This window comes from Montipora foliosa, chromosome 5, assembly GCF_036669935.1.
Source record: "Montipora foliosa isolate CH-2021 chromosome 5, ASM3666993v2, whole genome shotgun sequence".
NCBI lineage: Eukaryota > Metazoa > Cnidaria > Anthozoa > Scleractinia > Acroporidae > Montipora > Montipora foliosa.
This window is the reverse complement of record NC_090873.1, coordinates 16,720,868-16,733,367: the sequence shown is the minus strand read 5'-3', so window position 1 is coordinate 16,733,367 and position 12,500 is coordinate 16,720,868. Positions and strand designations below refer to the sequence as shown.

At 37.2% G+C, this 12,500-nt stretch overlaps 1 protein-coding gene across 3 annotated transcripts in view; it reads left to right on the top strand.

The window, feature by feature from the left end:
- The first annotated feature begins 65 nt into the window (after nt 1-65).
- LOC138003701 (2-aminomuconic semialdehyde dehydrogenase-like) overlaps nt 66-12,500 on the top strand; it is a 40,792-nt gene continuing 28,357 nt past the window's right edge. For 2 of the 3 annotated variants that reach the window (XR_011123629.1, XM_068849908.1), the window contains exons 1-2: nt 68-270; nt 930-1,136. Coding sequence is in view for 1 of the 3 variants with exons in the window: in XM_068849908.1 (XP_068706009.1) it covers nt 98-270; nt 930-1,136 (380 nt within the window). In the remaining 2 variants the exon portion in view is untranslated. Of the gene's footprint in view, nt 271-929; nt 1,137-12,500 lie in introns of all 3 variants that reach the window. The other variant, XR_011123630.1, reaches the window with a different exon arrangement.

The window sequence follows — 12,500 nt, the reverse complement described above, 5'->3', positions numbered from 1 at the left end:
AATTTTATTCTGCACTATTGCAGTTCTTCACATGCATCCATTGTGCAGGCAATTTCCTTCCCAGGCGCCCATCGTCCAAAGGCATTCTAGAAACAAGATGGCGGCTGATATGCTCGTTCTTGAAAATTATATTAATGGCAAGTTTGTGCCGTGTGGGGCTCACATCGACAGTTATGATCCATCGACAGGAAAGATTTATTGCAAAGTTCCTGACAGTGGCCAAAAAGAAGTTGAGATGGCAGTGAAAGCTGCAAACAAGGCTTTTGAAAGGTGACATATTCCCACAAACCATTTCTTGGATTCGGTCTCTTTGGCCGATTTCGGGGATTACAGTGTCACTTATGTCCATATCATTGAACAAAGTTTGCACCTAAAAGGCAAAGGGAAACCTCTCAAAATCTGGCAACAGAAGAATTTTCTATTGGCGTCAGAACCAGCTCCTCTTGATCCCACATCCACACCCACCACCCAACCCCTAAAATTATTTCTGTCGTAACTGCGAATGTCGTCTTCCCAACGAAACACCGCAAAAAGTTATTGAAATAATGCATGGAGATGCCTTGAGTACAATTTCGTGTTCAAAGACAGTATTTTGAGATCACCAAAAATATCAGGTCAGGGCTGGGAAAGGAACCAAGATTCTTTCTTTTTGGCAATTTGAGAGAGCAGGGGGTTGATTTTGTATCAGAGGCAATCATTAGTTTTCTTTTTTTGGCGTAACTACAGAATACAGGGCCCACTATATGCATAATCACTGGGAAAGTCACTATTGTTACAAATGTGTTGTTATCCTTGTTATCCTTAAAAAGCTCCTTACTTATAATAATTATAATAATAATACTCTTGCTTTTAAAAAATAATTATTAGCCCTAATGCTTATTTTAACCTTATCTTAATACTAGACTTACTTCTGTTTTAATCCATGTTAGCTGGTCGATCACCACAGCAGAGTTCCGTGCAGGAATTATGATGAAGATTGCTGATCTGATAGAGTCCAAGCTAGAGGAGTTTGCTGAGGCAGAATCAAAAGATCAGGGAAAACCAGTGCTTTTGGCAAAAACCATAGATATTCCACGTGCTTGCCTTAACTTCAGATTTTATGCTTCAACAATAATTGGTGCATCATCTTTGAATCGGTGAGTCTTGTAGACTGCTGGACATTCCCTTCTCAGTCAGTCAAGCCACCCTGTTTAGTCGTCCAAGTGAGCAGAAGGGAGAGTGGGGAGAGGGCAAGAAGTTCTGTGGCTTGCTCTTTCTCTCCCTTCTCCCCTCGGCTTTTCAACTTGCTTGCGTGATTAAAGTGGGCAGCTTGACCGACTTAAAAGGGACTGCTACAACAAGTTGCAAAAATAGTGGAGACACTTCACCTTCTTGGGGCATTATTAATTTACCTATTATCTCTCAGACTGCAGCCCCCCTCCCCACTTATCACTGTTGCTAGCAAGACAAAAAAATTGTTGCAACCCTGAAACAGTCAACATTGAAAGGGATAGGGAAGTGGGAAAGGTTTTAATTGTAAATACAGCTAGTATTGGAAGCTGGAAAAGGTGTTTTTAATGAAAGTGTCTCAACTATATATTATTTTGCAACTTTTTGTCTGAGTTGCTTGTCACTGTATTGCCATTCTGTCACTTTGTTTGTTGGTCCGGGAAGGCATATATAATTTGTGTTTAATATGGTGTTTCGAAAAAAAAGGTTTCATTCTCTGATCTGCTGTGAATGGAAAATGGCCAGCGATAAACTGGATTTTGGCGGGGTTTTGGTATGAAGCAATTTTTGAAGCCATTTCACTGCTTTCTGTGACTCACGTCGAAAATACACATAGTTTGGGAGATAAAAAAATGTGATTTCCATCCTTTCGCTTTTTGCAGTACGCTAGAAATATCCTGGAACCGATCGATTTCAAAATTAATTTTTCTTAAACAAGTATATTTCAGTCAACACATGACATCTAAAACACTCGCAACTTGTACAAAATTAGCTGTAGTTTATGTATGAGAAACAGACATTACCTCTCCTTTAACTGCGACTGCATGCCATTTAAAGGGAACACCCACTTTCCGAAAAATCAATTCTTAGCAAACATTGTTATACAAAGATACATTTTCATAGAGGTCCATTTATAACATTACTTATTGCTTTCGGGTTAGTCTGCTTTCAGAGAAGGGATTCACAGGAAACTTTTCGAGATTCCCATTTGGGAATTAAATGGGAAACTTTCCCACTCATGGGAAAAAATTGGGACAAGAAATTACTTTTAGGGGGAAATTTTGGGTTTTTATTGGGAAAGAACGTCTACTTTTCTTTTACATCCCAATATTGGGAATATGCTGTGAACGTTTTCCCAAGTTATACCCAAAGCTGGGAACAATATGGGAAAAGTTCCCAATTTCTTCCTAATATTGTGAATTATGGGGGAACATTTCCCCAAGTTATTCCCAGAATTGTGATTAATATGGGAACATTTATCCAAGTTATTCCCAGAACTGTGAATAATATGGACAAATTTCCCAAGTTATTCCCAGCATTGGGAATGATATAGAAACCGTTACCCAAGTTATTCCCAGAATTGTGATTAGTATGGGAACATTTATCCAAGTTATTCCCAGAAATGTGAATAATATGGACACATTTCACAAGTTATTCCCAGCATTGTGAATGATACAGAAACCTTCACCCAAGTTATTCCCAGAATTGTGATTAGTATGGGAACATTTATCCAAGTTATTCCCAGAATTGTGAATAATATGGACACATTTCCCAAGTTATTCCCAACATTGTGAATGATATAGAAACCTTCACCCAAGTTATTCCCAGAATTGTGATTAGTATGGGAACATTTATCCAAGTTATTCCCAGAATTGTGAATAATATGGACACATTTCCTAAGTTATTCCCAACATTGTGAATGATATAGAAACCTTCACCCAAATTATTCCCAGAATTGTGATTAGTATGGGAACATTTATCCAAGTTATTCCCAGAATTGTGAATAATATGGACACGTTTCCCAAGTTATTCCCAGTATTGTGAATGATATAGGAACCACTTTACCCAAGTTATTCCCAGAATTGTGAATAATGTGGACACATTCCCCCAAGTTATTCCCAAAATTGTAAATAATAAGGGATTATTTCCCCAATTTAATTCCCAACAGTGTAACACAGATAACTGAAAATAAAAGCCTTTATTATGATGATTCTATAGATTATAGAAATATCCTCCACGTTTCACCGGCCTTGTTCCAAAAGGAACATGAAGCATCAATGTTAAGAATTACACACTCCATGTCAGCACTTTATCCACTCAATGAATACTGTACCACTATCTTTCCCACTTTGTTTGAGGGTTAATTGGAGGACTTCACTCGGAATCTTGTTCATTTTTCTTCAATGTTTCCAGCGCCATCTTGTATAACGAGTGAGAGACAAGACTGGAACTAGTGAGCCGTTTTCATTTTGGCCAGCAGTCTCCACGGCAAGCTCTTAACGATTTTGGCGACAGAGCGCAAAAACCGCTGATTGGCTAGAGAATAATGACGTAAAATGGCTTTTTTCGCGTAACTGCGTCTGCGCAAACTCTAAAGATTCGAAGTGATCGAGACGATCGAGACAGTGATCGATCGAAGTGGAGAATAACACTCTAGCATTTGTCAAATTTTGTGGAAAGTTAGACGACTCATACCCTTGGTGCCAGAGGAATTTTTTTTTAAGGTCGGAGAGAACACTCAGCGATTCCAAATCAACGGTCGAGGACACACGATTGATTACTTCGCAAGTCTGCATGTCAAGTAGCAATGCGTCCTCTTGTATCATTTTGTTGGTTTTGGCTACTGTGAATTTTCTTGACATGGGGTGTTGGTCTGCCCCCAGATTATTTAAAAATCTTACAGAAACCAGCGAACTGGCAACGAAATTCTTCTTTGTTCTCGGGAACTACAGGAGCAACTTGGTCTTGATGGACGAAAGGTTTTTGCTTTTGAAAATAAGTTTGGCTGGCCGTTGTTATTGAAGACTGTAACGTAACGCGGTCATACAACTGTGATCGTATAAAATCGTCCACTGGGTTTCTTGCTGTAGATGAACTGTGAGTGAACTTCAGCCACAAAGTTGAATTTTCTTAACACCTGGGATTTACAATTTCCACGTCACGTAACCTTGACTGTTAAATGCCATCGATCTGTGCGAGGTTTTTGTTGCTGTTGCTCGCAAATATTTTTGCAGAAACCATTCCAGGAAATCTGCATCAAAGCGTCTTCTACTCAGTGTTTGGCAATATTGTCCTGATCAGTTGTGGAACAGCCCAGAAAAGTACATTACTGTAACAGAGTAACAATGTTGGCCAACTTTTTCATATTTATAAGTTTGCAAAACGGCTACAAAAACACATGTGCAGCAAAGCTTTGGAAGCATGCAAACACTTCAGGTACATTATATAATAATAATAATAATAATAATAATAATAATAATAATAATAATAAGCCTTACAGCTTTAGTTAGATGTGTACCCCTGACTGAAAGTTGTTTAACACTAAAAATTAGTATGAACACCAAATAATAATTATTAACAATTATTGTTTCGCCGAAGGCAAGGTGAATATCGGTTAATAAAAACCGAGATGAAGTTGAGGTTTTTATTCACCAACATTCATAAAGTCTGAGGGAATATCGGAAACAATAATTTAAATTTGCCTGACAATAGAAGCAACTCAATTTCTTAGTAAATGATGCCATCATGCAAATCACCTATTACATAGTTGATTATTTGAATAATACACATTTTCTTTAAAACAATTAATTTATTCGTCTGTCACCTGAACAAAACAGCTTGTGGCTATTTTGAAAAAACCGCTTCGGTGATTATCACGTAATAATAATCATCTCAATGACAAGCAATCAGTGCAGAGAACTTTCAGTAATTATACTTATAAGCATATAATTCCTATAGCACAAGACAATAATGAACAATAATATTATAATTCCATGAGTGCATGTTGATATGAGATCAACAACTCAATCATATCCATTGATTATTTTATTAAATTTTCATTTGATTCTTAACACTTGGACATATTTAAAGGCAATCAGTTTCCAGCGTGGTAACACTTGGTGCAATCAGTTTCCATATTATGTCATACTGTATAAGAGCTGTTAACTGAGAGTGAGTGAATCAATCAGAAAGCAAAAAACACAGTATCCGTGGTTCAAAATTTCATAATGTAAGGTATTATCTTTCCCCTTGTGCTTACTGTGTCATTATTCACTTTCTGTGTAATGGTTTTATCATTGTTTTTGTTTGTAGGAAATGGTAGCCATACCTGATTTATGAAGAAACTGAAGTTGTGCAGTAGTACAGCAACCTACTTTTACTCTCTGCAGATTAGCTTTCTTGGTTCACGGAAAACCCTTTTCATTATTGTAAATACATTGTGGCATGGAAGATATTTTCAAACAGGTCTGGAGAATGTTCACCACCAAAATTTCCCATTTTGTCTGGATCATATAAGTTCTTTCCTCCTTTTGTTTAGTGGTTGACTAGTGACTTGTGAAATTGTATGGTGCACAAGAGAGCTAAATGCAGTGTCTCCTTTAGTTGAAAAACATATATTAAAGGAACACAAATAATATTGTCATTGTTGTTGAGTAATGTTAGGATTTAGTACTGCCAGTGGTATTACAAGTGTCTCTTTTGAGTGGATTCCCCAACTTTCTGCTAACTTGACCCAAACAGATATATATAGGTGGAGAACAAATTCGGGAAAATGAAAGGAAAAAATACTAAACATACATCAGTTGATTATTACAATACACTATTTGTTTTGTTCAATATTATTTGCAGTAGAAAGAAAATTAACGACCATAAGAATTTATTCCGTGATAAGGAAAAGTTTGTTCTGACTAAAACCTATGCTGGAAATTTAGGCATTTGGGGTGCTTTTTCACAGGGTTACATGTGCACGGTATTAATTTTTATGTCAGTCCAATATTTTTCTTGAAAACTGTGTTGTCTCTATAACTTTGTCCTTTTTTGTGAAGCATGACATTTTCTTCTCTCAATTCAACATTTGATTTGTGTTGCTGATCTTGTTTTTCCAGCAAAAGTGTGTTATGTTGAATTTCAGAATAATAATTATTTTTGTTATATAACTGTGAGCAGCGCATGCTGCTAAATGAGAGCAGCTAAATGAGAGCAGCGCATGCTCTCATTAGTTACTTAAAGGTCACATGACATCTAACAATAACACTTTTGCCGTTCAAAAGTCTCTGAGCAGGCAACAGTGCAAAATCTATGACGTCAGAGGGTAACAGTGCACTGTTGCCCGCAAATGTTGACCGACGACCACCGTTGCTGTTCCCATTGCACGTTTTCCTATTTGTGCTATATAACAAATCACTTAATGACTGGTCTCTCAGGAAACAGTTCATTTTGTTTCCCTGGTCTGCGCCTCAGGAGAACATTGGAAATTTTTAGGGAAACAAAACTGTTTCCCTCGGGAAAGTGTTTACTGTTGGGATAATAGCAAAATTATTGACCTTGGGTGTTCGGTGACACAGCTACATTGTAAAGCATAACCATTGTGAAAATGATAATATCTGTTTTACCTTATTATAGTGAGCTAACTTTTTGGTGTGGTTTTACTCACAGGTCTTGTAATAGGCCAAAAGCAATTTGAGAAATTGATGGGGTTGTGCATCGTGTTCAATGCAGTTTGTTCTGTGCATGTAAATAATAATATGAAATGAAACATGTTTAGTTTGTTACTGATTACAGCCAACAGCCTGTGGCGCTCAATATGATGCTAAGCAGTGTACTGCTGTCAGTGGTGTGTATGTCTTGGTGAAAGGAGGGGGGAGGGGGTTAGTACTGCAAAGGCATTGGCATGTCATTGTCGTAATGAGCTAAACGCAAATACTTACCTTCATGTTTTTTTGTGAAAGTTTTTGTTTTCATTCTCGATTTTTCTCTGCTTAATATCCAGCTCCTGCCTTTGATCCGTGAGGGTTTTCTACCTGTCTGACTAATTCTGTGTAACTTAGTGCTTCAGTTCTCTTGGCATATTTTTGGCACTGACAAAGAAGGGGGTGTAGAATCTATATTGAGGGGTAGGGGAAATTCAATTCAGGACAGATTATTATTGCAACTATTGTAATGTTATTCCATCACTCACCTTCATTGGTAAAATGTATTCATCCATGTGGCAAATTCTGTAGTCTTTGTGAGCCAGTAGCAAGTGGCCCTCGAATAAAAATTTTCTAGTGTGATGAACTGTTTTGCTGGCATCAAAAGCCAAAAAAAGCGCTTTGCACATTGAACTAGAGCACCTTTGCTGACATTTTCAGTCTCTAAACGGAAAAAGCAGCTTACTTTGTTGAATTAACTTAACTCGCCCTTTGCAAAGAGTCCCATAAACTTGAAAAAGCACACAATCCCCTAGCAGTCAGATGTGACAGTTGACATATTTTATTTTTAGTTACACAAAACATAGCAATGAACGTTGTTAAAGGGAAAAAAATAACAGGGTTTGTTGTCAATATTTGCCGCTGTTTTAAATATAACAGGCAGCCGCTCTGTCGCCTTGGCTTATATAGCGAGAAAACTTACATTGTATTACATGAACAATGTCGACAAGATATTAACTCGAAGTTAAAAACATACATGTACGTTATATGCATTTCAGGACAACTTACGACCCCAAAACCTCACAAACTATATCGAGTGGCGTGAAAGTATAAGGCACTGGACTTCTCTTTTCTGTGTAAAACCAGTTACAACTGTGAAGACGAACACTAGCGGTAAAAAAACCTGCTTCTCTTCAAACTTCGATTTGAAAAAGTCTCTCTTGGTGTATGAAATCGGAATTCCACCTTTAAACACCTCTCAAAAATTTTCATATCAACGAAAAAAAAGTCATATTTGATATGTTTCGCGAAAACAATTTACCTCCAACATATCTCTGTTCTGAGCTTAAAGAGTAACCGACCACCTTAAGAAACGCAAAACTCTAAACAACGAACGTCAAATGAAGCCTCGAAGCTGGTCAAAAACTCTATTGCTTTACGCGAACTGGTTTTGGTCCGATCTCTTCCCTGACGGCTCTGAAGCATCGTTGAATGATGGCAGATTCAGATCATCTTTTTGCAAATTTTCTCAGAGGAACGCCAGCGGCGTGACAGCCTCCACAATGACGAGCTAGATTTGGATTTGTCGTCCGCCATTTTGAAAATGGAATGGCGGCAACACAAGTGTGATTCTAGTGCGCATGTCTAGCGGTTTTTGCGCTCTGTCGATTTTGGCGGTAATCGGCGGCTTTACTAACGTTTGTATCAACGCTCACAAATTTGTGATGATTTTTTGTTTGTTTTACTCTTTAAATGCTGATCCAAGGCAGGGAAATGCTTACAAGAACTCAAGTAAAAAGGTAAGCGTTAACTATAGGCGAATAACATTTGATTTGATGCCTTATTGTCTTCAAAATGACGATTTACATGTAGAGATTTTTCTGGCAAGGATACTTAATTTGGCTCTTTAAATGCTATAACCCTGCAATAATTGGTAAACCTTTTAACAAGAAAAATGAAGTTTTGGATCAAATGGTGAAGTAAACCATTTTGTATAAAAGAGCTCATACGGCGAATTAATTGATGTATACGATTTACAAAGGATTCGTTCTGGTAAATGCTGTCTCTTTTCAATGCAGAATCATAAATGCCTGAGAAAACTAGGTATTATTGACGTTTGTAAGAAAAGAGAGCTAAATTTGAGTCTACACTTCACACACTTTAACTGTAATTGATTGAAATGATCACGAATTTAGAGGAATCGTGACTTGCATCATTGAAGTATTTACACGCATATATTTGTATTTTAGTTACCATGAAAGAAGAAGATACACTTCCTGAAGAAATTCTTTGACGGGACAGCAGGAAAAGCAGAGAAAAATGCTTAGCAGCCAATTCTGTTTCCCCGACCGTTTATGGTTTGATGTATTTAAGGATGACTCTTTGCAGACTTGTTATGGTTGTGTGGTTTATCTGAAATCTTAAAAAGCCCTTTTTGTATTTTAAATTTAAAACAAGAACCCAATCCAAAGATTTTGACCTGAAGGTAACTGCTTTGAAAGCAATTATTTTGTATTCTAATTTTTTGTGTGAGTCATGATGGTAACTGTTAGCTTCACTGGAATGGTGTCCAGCACATTTCTGATTTGCTGGTTGGAATATCATTTTACAGGAGCAGGTCACTATAAACTTGTTTCTTCCACATGTGCATTTCTACTTCTCAGTTATTTCAGGTCAATTCTTGATTTTTCTGACCTCGTTCAAGAAACATGAAAATTTTCATGTTTCACTCTCCCACCAACGCAGTACCACAATTTCGTTAGAAACTATAATTTTGTTTACTCGTTCAAGAAAGTTTCAGCACTTGTAATGTCCAAAATTTCTGTCTAATTCCAAGTTTTTATTACTTATTCCAAGAAATTTTAATCTAATTGATGCACAGCTTGGAATTATTCCAAGTCTGAATTTCCTGTGAAAATTCACAATTCTGTTCCTATGAAATTTCCAGGAATTCCTAGGAAGTCCCAGATTTATTTTGCAAGGGTGTGAACTATTTGGGAGTATTTCCCCACATTAATTATTTGAAGTTCTGATCAAACAACTTAACCAATTTTCCCAAAAAGAACAGAAACATTTTCTGATCCATTGCCTTTAGCTTATATTAAGTGTTTCCAAGTGTAAAATGCATTGTTTGCATTTTAAAGACACAGTCCAAATAATGGGCTGTCATAGTTACATTTATGCCTTTTGGAAAACCAACTGACAAATTTTGTTTATAGAGTGCAATGTGAAGTGCCAGCCTTCTACCCCATATGAACCACGTCAGCGTTAGCCCTACTAATGGAAATGGGCCCACACAACGCTCACATGGTTCATATGGGATAGAAGGCTGGCACTTCACATTACACTCCAATCAGCTAAGTCTATTCTCATATAAGTGCTACACAGCCAACGTTTGCCAAAAAAAAAGGTAATCCTTCCTTGGACAAATTTTGTTACCCTATTCCAGAGAGGTTGAGCAACACTGGAAACAAAACATTTATACGAGGATAGCATTATTAATATTACCGCGGCAGGTCTAATTTGCAGGTCGCGGGTTGCAGGTCATTGTTTCACCAATACAGAAAAGGTCCTAAACATTCTTAAAAGCTAACCTTAGGCCTAAAAACTTTTGTTTAGGCCTAATTAGGCCTAAGGTTAGCTTTTATGAATGTTTAGGATACTTTCTGTATTGGTGAAAAAATGACCTGCAACCCGCGACCTGCAAATTAGACCCACCGATATTACCAGTAAATGCTGTTGTAAACTCCTCAAACCACTCTTAAATCCAAGTTTAATGCATGTTATTTAATTATTCTAGTCTAAAGATAAATACTAATGTACACCCTTAGTGGTTATTAATACTGTTTATTAAATTGTTTAATTGTCACAGATTTGTGTGTTTCTCATTTACTATATAGCAGAGCAGTTGTCAATGGGCTGAAAATGAACAGTTGCATTCGAGGTTATGTTATGATTCCCATGGTGAACAGGCAATTATTGAGCCATGCATCATTGAAGGAAACTGTTCATGGTCAAATTACATGCTAATCTTTATGTTTTGGGGGCAAAAAGTATTTTCAAATGAAAACCATAAAAGGGAGCTGTTTATCAGGAAAAGAAACCCCATTTGAAGGAAATTGCTGGGTCAAGAAAGGGAAATTATTGTGACAGGAATCTCTCGATAACAGGGGAAATTATTGGGACATGTAAATCCCAATATAAGGGTATTACTGGGACATGTAAATCCCAATGTAGGGCAATGTTAGGGATGCATGAATCCCAATATAGGGGAATAATTGGGACGTATAAATCCCAATATAGGGGAATTACTGGGACATGTAAATCCCAATATAGGGGAATTGTTGGGACATATAAATCCCAACATAGAGAAATTATTGGGAGATGTAAATCCCAATATAGGGGAATTACTGGGACATGTAAATCCCAATATAGGGGAATTACTGGGACGTGTAAATCCCAATATAGGGGAATTATTGGGACGTGTAAATCCCAATATTGGGGAATTATTGGGACGTATAAATCCCAATATAGGGGAATTACTGGGACATGTAAATCCCAATATTGGGGAATTATTGGGACATATAAATCCCAATATAGGGGAAATAATGTGGAATTCTTGTCCCAAGATTGGTTTTTGTTGCACTTTCCCAATTTGGGAAATTCCCAAGAGAAACCCACTAAGAACACAGAAATAACCCATTTTATTCACCGATTGGGAATTGCAAAAAGTTTCCTGTGATTGCTAATGCTTAGTTGCAAGTCTTCTAAGTGACATGTCGGGCACAGCCTAATTCCATGTTCTTTGGAATGACCGACTGAGCACAATGATCAAAAGAAACCTCCCAATTGTGCTAAATCCTTTGCGAGATTTGTCTTACACTGAGATACAAAAGTGAACAAAATTGAACCGGCTACACATTAGGACATTTATATGAAACGGTCTACACGGTCTACCCAAAAATTCACTGAGAAAATAATATGATATCATATTTCTTGCTGTCGCGATGGTAGACCGTGCTTGGAAGGTAGACCGTTGGTAACTGGAATAGACAATATGTACAGGATTTCTAACTGTGTGAACTTTGTCATGAATCATCAGGTAATGTATTGGATTGAATAGAAAAGAAAGTACTAGTTGAATTGTGCTGTTTGCTGGAAGATACGATTTGCAACGGTAATGCCACCATCCCTATTGATGTCACCAAGAAACACAATAAATGGTATTGTGTTACATAATACGTGCCATGTGTAACTTTCGGAGCATCAGATCTGCGGTGCAAAATACTTTGCTCACTTAATTAGTATTTGGTATGGGGTCTTCTGTTAGTGATGATAAGTCCAAACACTTGAAAATCTGTGCCACCGTATGTCAATAATTAATATCCTTTTGTGTTTGGTACAATGTGCTTTGCACTTCTGAAATGTTTCAGAGCTTAAATAGATTGTTTCTTAAGTTCCTGCTTTTCTACATTGAAAATTTTCCCTATAGGATTCAAATCTGGACTGGCAAAATTATTACCATTAATCAGACAAGTTGCAAAAATAGTGGAGACACTTCGTCTTCTTGGGGAGTTATTAATTTACCTATTATCTCTGACACTGCAGCCCCCTTTCCCCCCCCCTTCCCTTATCAGTGTTGCTAACAAGACAAAAAAATTGTTTGCAAACTTAAACAGTCGATCAACATTGAAATGGGGAGAGGGAAAGGGAAGTGGGAAAGGTTTAAAATCTAGATACGGCGGGTATTGGAAGCTAGAAAAGGTGTTTTTTAATGAAAGTGTCTCAACAATTTTGCAACTTGTTACAGTAGCAGTCCGTTAGTCTTGTTAATTTTTTATTTTAAAATTGTTGTGTAATCTGGATTTACATGTAAAGAGC